At 35.6% G+C, this 15,658-nt stretch overlaps 1 protein-coding gene across 2 annotated transcripts in view; it reads right to left on the bottom strand.

The window, feature by feature from the left end:
• LOC110450388 (glycosyltransferase 8 domain-containing protein 1-like) overlaps nucleotides 1-15,640 on the bottom strand; it is a 19,773-nt gene extending 4,133 nt beyond the window's left edge. The window contains exons 1-7 of one of the 2 annotated variants that reach the window (XM_021497877.1): nucleotides 15,481-15,640; nucleotides 6,643-6,741; nucleotides 5,906-6,095; nucleotides 4,900-5,017; nucleotides 2,133-2,220; nucleotides 946-1,046; nucleotides 401-567 (exon numbers count right to left, since the gene is read on the bottom strand). In XM_021497877.1, coding sequence (XP_021353552.1) covers nucleotides 401-567; nucleotides 946-1,046; nucleotides 2,133-2,220; nucleotides 4,900-5,017; nucleotides 5,906-6,095; nucleotides 6,643-6,741; nucleotides 15,481-15,625 — 908 coding nt within the window. In that variant the 5' untranslated portion in view covers nucleotides 15,626-15,640. Of the gene's footprint in view, nucleotides 1-400; nucleotides 568-945; nucleotides 1,047-2,132; nucleotides 2,221-4,899; nucleotides 5,018-5,905; nucleotides 6,096-6,642; nucleotides 6,742-7,496; nucleotides 8,814-15,480 lie in introns of those variants that run through there. The other variant, XM_021497884.1, reaches the window with a different exon arrangement.
• Between the last annotated feature and the right edge of the window lie 18 nt (nucleotides 15,641-15,658).

Below are 15,658 nucleotides of genomic sequence, written 5' to 3'. Positions count from 1 at the left end.
GCCCGCCCGCCCGCCCGCCCGCTCACGTGATAACATAATACGTCCCCGTCTTCGACGGGCGTATAAAAAAGGATGAATCACGGAGCTACATTTGGTCATGTGTTAGGCCTGATAACTTTCACGTTCATATTCATACACATCATATTTTCCACATTGACTACAGCAGATCAACTGATTTCAATGGTTATATGATATATTGAACACAGCAAAGACCTTCGTAAAACATCTACCCCCATCTGTCCTGAAAAAGTCATCTGCCAGGATAAAAAGTAATAATTAAGCAAGAACTTTAAATAAAACATGTGAAACTTAGCTTCATACCACTTAATGTATATTCTTTACTTACAAATATCTTTTTCTCATAAATTCTCGTAATACATCACTACTCAGGAAAGCTTACTTCGTATTCAGAGTCATCCAGTACTCAAGCTTCTGTGTGATGTTGTTTTTCCTCCACAGATCCAGGTCAGCAACAAACACCCCGCTGTTGAATGCACACTCGTTTGGGTTTAGATCAAGTTCTTTAACATGTTTGTTTTTGAAATCAATATAATCTGCGTAATTGTTCTGGAATATATAAATAAAAGACGATTATTTCATTGTTAATAAAGTAAAAACTGTGTCAGTTAAAAATATCTTTACTTTACAATCTTCTTTTTAAAACTACTTTGTCTTTGACGTTTGAATATGGTCACTTCAGGGCTTTGTCACCTGAAAGGATCACAAAAACATGTTTTCTCTTTATATCACGTTATATATATATCGTTTATATCATGTTTTCCTCTGACAGAAGTGATATTAAGCAAAATCTACTATATCAATTTTTTTTCATAAATGATATTTTATTTTGTATGGACATGGTTTTTGCTAACTTTGGCTGATGATGTGTCTATGTAGAACTAAAGATGGTGTTATTTATGGCTAAGTTGTGAGATAGAAACGTACTTTCATGAGTGAGAGTCTCTTAGCTGGTCCATCACAGTCCTTAGAGAATGCAGCGGCATGCCCTGGTTTTAATTTCATGTTGTATAATTCATAAACATCACCTTAAAAAAAAAAATGGTTTTGATAATAAATCTAATGAGTTTATATAGTCTTTTTACAGTTTCATAAAAGGAACCCTAGACCCCTATTACAGGCTGAATTCATCTACTGATACAGGCAATTCTCTTTGGGTGTAACATTTACAGATCAGGAGGAGAAAATATTTTTGAAAATACATGTAGTGTAAAATTATCTCATTTTGGCCCCTTCATTCATATACATCTATATATAATGTACTTTCACTGTTCTACGTTACAAAATTTCCAACCAACAGTGAAGGAGGAGTTGAAATTTGAAGTTTCAAGGGCCATAACTCCAGGATAAAGTCAAATTGTTAGTTCCTTTCTTCATGTACTGTGCCAGATTACAAGAAAATCTAACAAACAGTTAAGATGCCCTTACAAATTTCACAGATTAATGGAGGGAGATCAGAGGGTAACATGTAACCCCAATCCCCCACAACTTTGTTTGCAGGGGGTATAAAAAGATCATGGACAGCCAGACAGGGTGCTATGTGACACCCCCCCCCCCCCCCCCCCCCTATCCCTGCAAACTTTGTTTGATTGGAGTATAATAACCCAGGTTTCCATCACCTTAGCATGCATGGTCCATATAAGTTAAGTTGAAATAATGCACCTATTGGTTTAAAAAAATAAATAAATATTTAAATATAAAATTGTTTACTAACAGTACATAAGGCATATAGCAGATAGTGCTTTATTGGACGAAAGTTCATGCAATATTAAATCTATCTGCAGTCCAGAAAATGTTTTGTAGGAATGCAAAAACTTAAATCAAAGTTTATAATGTTATCGGTAAAATTTTCTCCAAATGATTTTGCAGTCATATCTGGTAGCACCTGTGTCCTTCTGAAGGCCACGTACAATGTGTATATTATGTTAAAGTACGAAAGAAGTCATGATCTACACAAACCATGTTTTGTTTATCTGGGTACTTAAGGTTATGGATTAATGAGGTGTGACTATCATGTGATGAACATTGGGGTTTCTTTCTGAGGAGGGCAGAGGAGGTCATAGATATTTTTGTTTTAACAGAAGTATATAAATTGAGAGACAGTCAGATCTCACCTTGAACAATGCTGTCATCATCAATATAGAGAACCCGTCCATGGAAATCTGGAAATAACCGTGGTAGATAGTATCTTCCAAAGTTCATCTTGAAATAAAATAAAAATGAAATATAGATATAATAGGATCAGACTCTCCTCTCCTAATCTTCTCTCCTGATGTGTGAAGGACCCTGTCCCACTACAGACAAAACACCAGAGAATTCCACTAGCCTTTTATATATACAGTAATCTTCAGCTGGCTTAATTCTGTGTTGTGGATATAACTGTAATGTAATTGGGTGAGGACATTTCTGTTGACCAGGTAGATTAGCTATACAGTTAGAGTGACAGTAGACCAGTCAGCCATGGTCTTGGTCAACTCTAATTTTACACTCAGAATTCTGTTGACCAGGTAGATTAGCTATACAGTTAGAGTGACAGTAGACCAGTCAGCCGTGGTCTTGGTCGACTCTAATTTTACACTCAGAACTCTGTTGACCAGGTAGATTACCTATACAGTTAGAGTGACAGTAGACCAGTCAGCCATGGTCTTGAACGACTCTAATTTTACACTCAAAACTCTGTTGACCAGGTAGATTAGCTATACAGTTAGAGTGACAGTAGACCAGTCAGCCATGGGCTTGGTCGACTCTAATTTTACATTCAGAACTCTGTTGACCAGGTAGATTACCGATACAGTTAGAGTGACAGTAGACCAGTCAGCCATGGGCTTGAACGACTCTAATTTTACACTCAGACCTCTGTTGACCAGGTAGATTACCGATACAGTTAGAGTGACAGTAGCCCAGTCAGCCATGGTCTTGGTCGACTCTACTTTTACACTCAGAACTCTGTTGACCAGGTAGGTTAGCTATACAGTTAGAGTGACAATAGACCAGTCAGCCATGGTCTTGGTCGACTCTAATTTTACACTCAGAACTCTGTTGTTGGTCATGTTTTGTTTATGTCATCTGTATCATTTTTTTAAAAAGTCCTGCATTTTCATACAAGTCCTGCATAGTATGGTTTTCTTTTTTGAAATAATAAATCTAAGCTTTAGTCATTCTGCAAATTCAGTTACTACTGCATAGCTACAGTTTTTGGCAGTGGTACAGGGATCCTAATTTTTTTCCATTTTTTTCTCCATTTCTAATAAATATTGTTTAAATAACTGCTGATTGTAATGAACAGGAGTCAATTTGACCCTTGACCTGTAAGTCAATAGAATGGTTATCACTGTCAGGATTATATCAAGTTTTCCCGAACGGCCCAGCGAAAAACATTTAACAACATCTACACTGTTATATAAAGTTTTCCCGAATGGCCCAGCAAAAAACAATTAACAACATCTACACTGTTATATAAAGTTTTCCCGAATGGCCCAGCAAAAAACATTTAACAACATCTACACTGTTATATAAAGTTTTCCCGAACGGCCAAGCAAAAAACATTTAACAACATCTACACTGTTATATAAAGTTTTCCCGAATGACCCAGCAAAAAACATTTAACAACATCTACACTGTTATATAAAGTTTTCCCGAACGGCCCAGCAAAAAACATTTAACAACATCTACACTGTTATATAAAGTTTTCCCGAACGGCCCAGCAAAAAACATTTAACAACATCTACACTGTTATATAAAGTTTTCCCGAACGGCCCAGCAAAAAACATTTAACAACATCTACACTGTTATATAAAGTTTTCCCGAACGGCCCAGCAAAAAACATTTAACAACATCTACACTGTTATATAAAGTTTTCCCGAACGGCCCAGCAAAAAACATTTAACAACATCTACACTGTTATATAAAGTTTTCCCGAACGGCCCAGCAAAAAACATTTAACAACATCTACACTGTTATATAAAGTTTTCCCGAACGGCCCAGCAAAAAACATTTAACAACATCTACACTGTTATATAAAGTTTTCCCGAACGGCCCAGCAAAAAACATTTAACAACATCTACACTGTTATATAAAGTTTTCCCGAACGGCCCAGCAAAAAACATTTAACAACATCTACACTGTTATATAAAGTTTTCCCGAACGGCCCAGCAAAAAACATTTAACAACATCTACACTGTTATATAAAGTTTTCCCGAACGGCCCAGCAAAAAACATTTAACAACATCTACACTGTTATATAAAGTTTTCCCGAACGGCCCAGCAAAAAACATTTAACAACATCTACACTGTTATATAAAGTTTTCCCGAACGGCCCAGCAAAAAACATTTAACAACATCTACACTGTTATATAAAGTTTTCCCGAACGGCCCAGCAAAAAACATTTAACAACATCTACACTGTTATATAAAGTTTTCCCGAACGGCCCAGCAAAAAACATTTAACAACATCTACACTGTTATATAAAGTTTTCCCGAACGGCCCAGCAAAAAACATTTAACAACATCTACACTGTTATATAAAGTTTTCCCGAACGGCCCAGCAAAAAACATTTAACAACATCTACACTGTTATATAAAGTTTTCCCGAACGGCCCAGCAAAAAACATTTAACAACATCTACACTGTTATATAAAGTTTTCCCGAACGGCCCAGCAAAAAACATTTAACAACATCTACACTGTTATATAAAGTTTTCCCGAACGGCCCAGCAAAAAACATTTAACAACGTCTACACTGTTATATAAAGTTTTCCCGAACGGCCCAGCAAAAAACATTTAACAACATCTACACTGTTATATAAAGTTTTATTACATGATGTAGAATTTTTCATTAGAGATGTCAGAAAGGGAAGAAAACAGAATACAGAATAATACTTACTGGACTGGCCAGTTCTGGACGACCTCCTCGGACCTTTATTTTCCCCTTGACCCATTCTTGTGGGAAAACATGTAGGTCATAAAATATTACAAGCAACGTGGAAGTTTCAATCCAGATTCTGTAACAATAAATATTAGTTCACTATTAGATGTGTATTTTTAACATACACAGGATACTAATGGTTTCCAATAGAATAGGGGGGTCGCAGTGGCCAAGTTACCACTAGCCCTCCACCAAAGGGTCGCAGGTTCGAGATCTACATGGGGCAGTCGCCATGTACTGGCCGTTGGTTGTGTGTATTTTCTGAGGAACTCTGGCTTTCTTCCACCATCAAATCATGGCACGTCCTTCAATGACCATGTTAATAGGACGTAAAACACAAACAAACCAAACCAATAGAATACTTTCATTATTTCACGACCAGCAGATTTCATTTTCACTACAATATATATTTGCTGGAATCATGTTCATGGGGTGAAAGATGCTTCATTTGATTTTTTCTAATGTATACACATAAGGCCTAAAAAAAAAATATTGTCTGTTTAGGGTTGCATGGGCAAAAAAACAAGGGTAGGTAGGTTGAATTTTTTGATTTTTGTATATTTTTGTGTACCGTGTGGTCATGTGAGTATGACGTCGACCCTACTATTATATGTAAAACAAAGAATTACATAAACAAGGTTCATTTGGAGGCAAATTGTGCTCCATATGCTAACACTCAGCGCCAAGACGGAGCTGGAAGCCATTTTGAAACTAAATTCAAAAATCAGCGTGGGTTTTTTTTTCATCAAAAAGTTTTGGGTCGGGGGTAAAAAGCTAGGGTCGGTCGGGAACCCTAAACAGACATATGTATTTTTTTGGCCTAATAGCTTTCAAATACAACTGATAAGATTTCTTTTTTTCAACATGTTAAATGATTTCTTTACATAATGACAAATCGAGTTCATATGACAGTTGAAAAATAAATCAACATGAAATTAACAAGATGAGATGGTATACTAATTACCTGGCGTGGTCCATGCTCTTTCTGTCCACGAACAGGTGGAACATGACGTCGTGTTTGGTGTTGAGGCGGATGCTGTTGATAAGGGCCATCATACCACCGATGGTGTTGCTGTCAGACATTATACACACATGGACAGCATCGGTTGATGTCATGTTTTTTTTCTGTGCCAGCGCCTCCTGTCTGAATATACCTGAAAAAGTACACTGTGTTATGTCTGGGCAAGTATGGGTCTATGTACTCTCACATTGTGGATCAATCATTTATTCCAAACTGGATTTTGGTTCCAGGGGAGTTTATTTCAATTCAGTTTTTTCAAAAACTATGAATTTCAAATACATAACTTAATTTTAAGATTGTAAAAGACATCATAAAGAACATGCAATCAAAACCAAATGGATCCAACAATTCCTTCTCCATATGACTGTTAGGGGATATTGTAAATATCCATATGACTGTTAGGGGATATTGTAAATATCCATATGACTGTTAGGGGATATTGTAAATATCCATATAACTGTCAGGAGATGTTGTAAATATCCGTATAACTGTCAGGAGATGTTGTAAATATCGATATAATTGTAGGGAATTGCAACCAAAATGATGTTCAGAATTGACCAAATTGGGTCCAGGCTACAATTTATAGCAGTTTTTCAAGTTCTCTACTTATTATCACCCCCACCCAAAAAAAAGATTAAATTTACCTTTGACTGTAACTCTGGTATAAATTTAACACAAACCTTTGTCAATTACACTTTTCTTCTGGGCATTTGGCAACAGCATAGGAAACCACAGATAGATCATGAAACCAAGCCATACCAGAGTCAGAGCAGTTGCAACTGTAACAGGAAGCAAACTTTGACAATTGTGTTGATAAGTACACAGTGATATATACATGTACATTGTAAGTCAATTGACAAATTATTGAACCCAGTGTATATACATGTACATTGTAAGTCAATTGACAAATTATTGAACCCAGTGTATATACATGTACATTGTAAGTCAATTGACAAATTATTGAACCCAGTGTATATACATGTACATTGTAAGTCAATTGACAAATTATTGAACCCAGTGTATATACATGTACATTGTAAGTCAATTGACAAATTATTGAACCCAGTGTATATACATGTACATTGTAAGTCAATTGACAAATTATTGAACCCAGTGTATATACATGTACATTGTAAGTCAATTGACAAATTATTGAACCCAGTGTATATACATGTACATTGTAAGTCAATTGACAAATTATTGAACCCAGTGTATATACATGTACATTGTAAGTCAATTGACAAATTATTGAACCCAGTGTATATACATGTACATTGTAAGTCAATTGACAAATTATTGAATCCAGTGTATATACATGAGTATGCCAAGAAATTCCAGTCAAGTTCTACTACATATAACTAAAACAAATTATAATGGTACCTTAAAATGTCTGTTTTTAATGTTTCTGCTATGCAACTAGCTAGTCAGGTAAAGCTCAGAGAAAGGGTACAAAATGGCAGATTTATATGTTTCAAGGGAAAAGTGTAAAAGGCAAGGAAAAATGTGGAGAAATACTGCCTTACTGGTAAGCTACCTTTTTGATGTGGTATAACTCGGGCAACCACAGACTAGTTCACCAACTTCAAGCATGGTTAGTGGCTGGATGGATGCCCTTCCGCACGATATATTTGGTGGCAGCGGTGGGATTCTCGGGTACCGTGTAAGGCAAGGTCCCCATGGTTAGGGAGGGTGCATTGGTACTTCAACTCTATTAACACCAATTACAATTTTCCTTTTCCCCCATTTGAAAACACCATGGCTATTCATTATAAGTACCCGAAAGACAGGGTTATACAAATGGTGTCCAGAAATCTCCTTGAATAATAAACCAACCATTACTAACAAGCCAAACCTATTTTCATAACTTTTGCCATTTGTTATGCTCTCTCACACTTTCCTCAATCTACTTCATCTTGACCTTTGGTCATAAAACAGGGGTCCGGTGTAAAGTGAGTCACGCCTTGTACATTAAAATTCATTCTGCTGGATTTTGATATAAGAGTTGGCTAATTGTTTAATTAGCTTCCACAAAGTATAGTATAGGCTAAAGGTTTAGACTAGCTGATGACTGTATTTGACAGTCCAAAAATGTAATCCTTTGACCTATAAACCACAGAAAATAGAACTAGAATACCCCTAGCCTCCATATTAGAAATCTTTGGCAATTTAAAAAAGTGAAATTGCACTTAGACAACAATGTCCCCCTCCTCCCTGCTTCCCATTTTTTTTCATTTATTTGTATTTTTTGTTTTTGTGTCCTAGGCTTAATAATCACCAGAACAAAGACGTAAAAGCCCCATCAACCAATCAATCACCAGAACTTCCCAGGCTATTTCCGGTCTCTGGACGAGACTTCTTAGAGGGGAGAATATTGTAACAGCCAAAAATAAGATAGGGAAATCTGTGACTGCTTTAATACGGATAAGCTAGCTGTTCCAGTGATGTGGCATAGCTGGGGACCTGCTCAATATAAAGTTCAGTAACATCGAGCATGGTCAGTGACTGGATTATCGTCTGCATGTTACAAAAAATAAGAACCCTTTTGATCAGTCAAATTTCGAAACAAGTGGTACTTCATTTCAAAGAATAATTTTTACATACAAAAATAAAGTTATATACCTATGAACTGTCATTTTCCTCAATTTAGTAATGAAATTGTTCCTATAGACAGTAACATTATATAACTGTGTTACCCAAATGAATGTTTATTACTAATGTAATAGGCGCGGAAAAATGCAAGGCCAGACCTGGGTTCGAACCTGAGACCCTCCTAACATTAAATGGACGCTCTACCAATTGAGCTACCCGGTCACCTTCTGCACCTTACTGTGCCTGTTCAACACACTCTTGATCTTTTGTTGAGCTTAAATGTAAAGACTTATGTAGCCCAAGTTTCCTCTGGCCCTGACACCAGACTTGGACATTTTGACAGATAGATGTCTGGTGTCAGGGCCAGAGGAAACTCGGGCTAAGACTTATGATACCACAGACTTAAATCAAATTCTGTGATACCGTGCTAGTGGAACCTGCTTATTATGATATCCTATTTGCCAGAGAAAAATATCATAATAACCGATGTATCATAATAACCGATCAAGCTATTTTCGATCGTTTTTATGTTGTCTGAACCGGAAGTGAGATGCCCGATATCAATCAGACATAGATTGATGTGGAAACATTGGGAAAATATAAATACAAAAAGATAAATTCATAATTGAAGTATTTTGTTCATTGTTATTTATATCAGTGAGTTGGAAAAATTCAAGAAGTTTTCGTTTTGCCATCGTAATGAGTATGTAAATTCTACTGTCACTTTCAAATAACTTCAAGCATATTACTAATACTACTGTAATAGCTGTGTCGCTCACATTTATGAAATATTTGAAAGATTAACCTCTAAAATGTAAGTTTTTTGTAATTCAACATTACCATAAAAATTACAGCTTTATACAACATTGATTTATTTTTATAAATAAAGAAATCTCAAAACATATTGTTCAATTCATCTATAAAGTTTACCTAGGTTATTATAGCTATATAGGTTTTTACAGCTATATACACGAGTAAATCCGCATTTTAAACATATGTAGCACTTTATCCGACCTGTGATTTATGGACTGCAATTCTTGCCTTACACATTGTGTAATATAAATATCTAGTTTCTAAACAGATTGTGCATGTATTATGAGGGTGTTCGTTTGGACAGAGTTGCATTGGTTGTAAATCAATTTCAAAATATTTTATTGTTACATGTAATACCAACAAAGATAATTACAATTATTTAGGGTGTTATTCCAAAAATTGTTACATGCGCCGAATGTATGCGCCCCTGGTTCATCCCAGTGAAAACTTTTCTGAAACGTTTGTCGACCTTTAAAAATGGTGAAGTGGTGAAACACCTAAACATGACACTCGGTATAATAAAATCAAATCACATTCATGAGAGGGCGATATTGCATGATTTCAAAGAAAACAATGTGTACTGTAATTATAAACGTAGTACTCACAAACCTAAATCAGCCAATCAGTGAGTGTTTCATACCATTGTAATCCCTATCTTAAATTTGTTCCGGGTTAATACAGTGCCTCTGAATAATTTAAATAGGTAATTGTTGACATATTTTACATTGAATAAAATCTGCAGATATTGAATTTTAGAACAAGAGGCCCAAGGGCCTTTTAGCGGTCACCTGAGTTATATTATAGGTACTAGTAGCTCAATTTCATTGTTGAGATGTACAAAATGTGGAAAACAACATGCAAACAAAGTGAAATACAATAGTTGTCATGTCACCAAAGGATAAGAACTTTAAAAAATATTCAAATAAATTATTCTGCTGTTAAAACATCTGAGTCTGAGTAAGAAGTTTTTTTAAACTTTTAACCGTAATTCCCATTTGGGCCCAACCCCTCCAGCCCCTGGGGTTGGGGCATGGTCTTATTTTTCTCATACCATTTAATTGCCATATGGCAGCATAATCATTCCAACCAAGTTTGAATAAATACCTGCTGAAAATGGACAAAATATACCCAAAAGTGTTATTTCCATATATAAACTAAAAGTCAACTTAACCCCCTCCCCAAAGGAGAAGGGATGGCCCAGGAGAGAAAAAATGAAAAAGAGATAAAGCCCCTGACAGAATTTTCATCCATGCACAGAATTTAATTGTACTACATCTGAGTCTGAAGGAGAAGATTTTAAAATATTGGTTAATTTTCCCTTTGGTGCCCTGGCCCCAAGGATGATTCTCACCAAGTAAGATTAATTTCCTACAGAAAATTGACAAAATATAGCCAAAAGTGTTATTTCCCTATATAAACTATAGTAAATTTTACCCCCTTCAAATTCCCAAAGGAGAATGGATGGCCCTGGGATACTGAAATTTACAATTTTAACAAAGCCCCTGATGATCTTTTCATACATGCAGAGAAATTGACTGTAGTACCTCCGAGTCTGGAGAAGAAGATTTTTGAAACATTGGTTAATTTTCCTTTTGCGGCCCTGCCCTGGCCCCTGGGTTTGGGGAAGGAATCCACATTTTTACAATTTGATACCATCCTCCTCCAAGGATGATTCTCACCAAGTAAGATTAATTTTCTACTCAAAAATGGATAAAATATACCCAAAAGTGTTGTTTCCCTATATCAACTATAGTAAACTTTACCCCTCCCCAAAGGAGAACGGATGACCCTGGGGTACTGAAATTTACAATTTCAATAAAGCCCCTAATGATCTTTCCATCCATGCAGAGAAATTGACTGTAGTACCTCTGAGTCTGGAGAAGAAGATTTTTGAAACATTGGTTAATTTTCCTTTTGCGGCCCTGCCCTGGCCCCAGGGGTTGGGGTAGGAATCCCAATTTTACAATTTTGTAGCCTCATCTACCAAGGATGTTTCTGGCCAAGTTTGAAAAAATTCCATCCACTGGTTCTTGAGGAGAAATGTTTACGCATGACGGACGATGACGGACGTGAACGGACGGAAAGCAATCAGAATCGGTCACTTGAGCAAAGCTTAGGTGACCTAAAAATGTATGGTTAGCAGATTTTAAAATGTGATGGCGGATTGATATGGGGTGAAATGTCAGAGGGTGTTCCTGTCCTACTTCACAGGGCACGAAATATCCCCCGCCCGATGGCTCGTATACACGGCAAAATACTGAAAGAACTTAAGGATATCACAGCACCAATACTAACAAAATATTCCAAACATCACTCAATAGAGGAACATTAACAGTAATTTCCAGGTCCAGTACACTTTGCCGATTGAGCTAAAGCTGTAAAGACCTATAATAGCTCTATTGACCTATTTTGAGCTATTTTCATGTGATTTTTTTTTTATGGAAAACGAAACAAAGTTGCTATTAAAAGAAGATTGTATCATAAGGTTGATAACAAAAGACATTAAATATAAGTAATCTTTTTAAAAAATAATGATGTTAAGAAATCGGAAATTTTACATTTATGAAAAATGAAAATAAACATCTAAATGTATGCTTTTTGTAGTCAACATTACCATTAACCTTATTGTTTTATGCGACTTTGCTTTAATTTAATGAAAGTTGAAATCTGAGAAAATATAGCTCAACTATATATACAGCTATAATTTATAGGTGTATATAGCTATATAGGTCTTTATAACTATATAGCTCAATCGGCAGAGTGTACTGGACCTGTATGTATCGTCTACAGTAGGACTTCATCAGTTTCCGTGCGTTATTTTAGACGTTTGCCCATCGTCTGTAAACTGACACAAAAATTACCGGAAGTTCGTCAGAAAAACATAAGAAATAATCACCAATTAAAAAAACATGCATATATATGCAGTTTTGCTTAATGCACTTTTTATCTTGCTCAAAATGAGCCCATACCTGAAAAAAACATGATATATTTCATTCATGAACCAGTCTTTTTTTGTAGTCTGACAAACGTAGGAAATGTCGTATTCAAATAATGCCACATCTCCTTGCTGATTATTCCCCCACTTCCGAAGAGCCAAGGAAACATTCTTATAGATAGATAGATAGATAGATAGATAGATAGATAGTACTGCAATGAAATTCCAATTTTCACCAATTTTAAACAGAACAAAATGAGAAATAACTTACCATCAACCAAAAACGATATAAGACTGCAGAAAAAAATAATAACAGATTCTATATTATAACTAAATAAATAAATTTATAAAATTGCATGAATTCGTTCCAGTTGACACATTGAAAAATCAATTTAAAATGTGAAATTTAAAAAAAAATGTTTTGATAATTAATTTGACGATCAAAGATATTATTGTTATTCCAAACAAAGCTTTTGTTCTTGCAGGTCACTGTAGAGAATTCTTTAAATGTATTCGAGTTATCTTTCTTTGGACACTAAATCAAAAAAGACACACGGAAACATATGACGAAGGGCCAAGTGAGCTTATGCCATGGTGCGGCGTCCGGCGTCAATATTTTACTTTAAACAACTTCTTCTCAATAAACTAAAGGCCTAGGATGATGATATTTGGCCAGAAGCAAACTGGGATGAAGGGCTACCAAGTTTTTTTCAAATAAATGACCTTCATCTATTTTCAAGGTTACAGGGGTCAAATATGTTAAAAACTTTAAACAACTTCTTCTGAATAACCAAAAGTCGCAGGATGATGATATTTGGCCAGTAGCATGCAGGGATGAAGGGCTACCAAATTTGTTCAAATGAATGACCTTCATCTATTTTCAAGGTCACAGGTGTCAATTGTCTTAAAAAATCTTTAAACAACTTCTCAATAACTAAGAGGCCTAGGATAAAGATATTTGGCCAGAAACATGCTGGGATGAAGGGCTACCAAGTTTGTTCAAAGGAATGACCTTGACATTTATTCAAGGTCACAGGGGTCAAATATATTTAAAACCTTTAAACAACTTCTTCTGAATAACTTAAGAGGCCTGGGGTTATGACATTTGGCCAGTAGCATGCTGGGATAAAGGGCTACCAAGTTTGTTCAAATGAATGACCTTGACCAACTTTAAAGGTCACAGCTGGGGTCAAATGTCTTAAAATCTTCAAACCACTTCTTCTTAATAACCAAAAGGCCCCGGGTACTGATATAGGGCCTGTAGCATGCTGGGATGAAGGGCCACCAAGTTTGTTCAAATCAAAGACCTTGACCCACTATCAAGGTCACTGGGGTCAGATGTCTTAAAATCTTCAAACGACTTCTTCTCAATAACCAAAAGGCCAAGGGTACTGATATTGGGCCTGTAGCATGCTGGGATGAAGGGCTACCAATGCAAGTTTGTTCAAATGAATGACCTTGACCCACTTTCAACCTAATGTCCTTGTTCGACATTCAAGGACACATGCTTCATGTTTAAATCTTTTAATAGGTTCTTGAGAATCAAACACTGATATTCTGCCTGTAGTTGTATTTTACTCCATTTTTAAGATTACAAGTGTGAGATTAATACCAGGTGAGCGATGCAGGCCCATTGGGCATCTTGTTTTAAATACAGTTTTTTGTTGCTAGTTTCTTGTTTCCGTTAGTAGATTGTAAACATGTTTATGACAGTCATCCGTAATTTCAACAGTTTTCTGCCGATATGAGTACAAAATTGTGGACGCTTCTTAATAATATAAGTGCGCGGAAACCGGGAACCTGAGGATATGCCTGGATGGATCATATTGAGAATAGATTTGCAATTGCTTTGATGAATCATGTGGCTCATTTATTTTTCCTATAATATGAAATAGGCGAGACCTAAACAGCAGGCACACATACACATGAAATCAGGTCCAGTACACTCTGCCAATTGAGCTATATAGCTTATAAATACCTACATGTATATAGCTATATTCACCTATACATTATCAGGTCGGGGAAAACCACTAACTTGTTTTCAGATTTCTATTTTCATTAAATTAAAGCAAAGTCGCATAAAACAATAAGGTTTATGGTGATGTTGACAAAAAGCATACAGTTAGGTGTTTATTTTCATTTTTTATATATCGTCTAGTCACCAGTTTCCGCGCGTTATGTATTTCCGGCAGCCATTTTATCAAGCTATATCTCGTAACTACGTGACCTGCTGAACACAACACAAGGATATTTTAGACGTTTGGCCATAGTCTGTAAACTGACTCAAAAAACACGCAAAATTTGCAGTTTTGCTTAATGCACTTTTTATCTAGCTCAAAATGAACCCATACCTGAAAAAACGGTGACATATTTCATCCATAAACCGGTCTTTCTTGTAGTCTGACAAACGTACGAAAATGTTGCCGATTTTTGTCCACTTCCAAAGAGCCAAGGAAACATTCTTATATTGATAAACAGTGTTTTCAATAAAACGTAAACCTTGTAATGCAATGAACTTCCAATTTGAACCAATTTTAAACAGAACAAAACGAGAAATTACTTACCATCAACCAAAACCGATATAAAACTGCAGAAAAAAATAATAACAGATTCTATATTATAACTAAATAAATATAATAAATAAATTTATAAAATTACATGGATTCGTTCAATTTGATATCTTGAAAAATCAATTAAAAATATGAAATTAAAAAAAAAAAAAAGATAATTAATTTGACAATCAAAGATATATATTTTTATTCCAAACGAAGCTTTTGTTCTTGCAGGTCACTGTAGAGAATTTCTTTTTAGTGTATTCGAGTTATCTTTCTTCGAGCGCTAAATCAAAGTATAGACACACGGAAACATATGACGGCTACTTCCGACGGGAGAAATTTGCTAAAAATTGTTTGTTCTGATTTTTAAAAATACCAGTTTTATGTTGCTATTTTTTTGCTTCCTTTAGTAGATTGTTTACATGTTTATGACAGTCTTCCGTAATTTCAACAGTTTTCTGCCGATATGAGTACGAAATCGCGGATGTTTCTTATACGCGGAAACCGGTAGGCCTAACCCGAGGATATGTACAATTTCCTATTTAAACTAACTGAGTGCAACGTATTTGTAAACAAAAATAAGTATTCAACAATTGCATTTAGCATCATGACACAACAGTACATACTCCTTTTGGAAGAAAAAAATCCCATGTTGATTTCACGCTTGTTTCGTCCACTGTCTGCAAAATTTGTGTCCAAACGTTGCCACGTAGCTATGTGGAGGTTTGACACTTGGGCGCGGACATTTATAAAATGCCCGTATGATAACATTGCGAAAATTTTAAATGCCAATATAACGGAACG

Source organism: Mizuhopecten yessoensis, unplaced genomic scaffold (assembly GCF_002113885.1).
Source record: "Mizuhopecten yessoensis strain PY_sf001 unplaced genomic scaffold, ASM211388v2 scaffold523, whole genome shotgun sequence".
NCBI classification, from domain to species: Eukaryota; Metazoa; Mollusca; class Bivalvia; order Pectinida; family Pectinidae; genus Mizuhopecten; species Mizuhopecten yessoensis.
The sequence above is the reverse complement of the archived record's forward strand: the minus strand, read 5'-3'. Positions and strand labels throughout refer to the sequence as shown.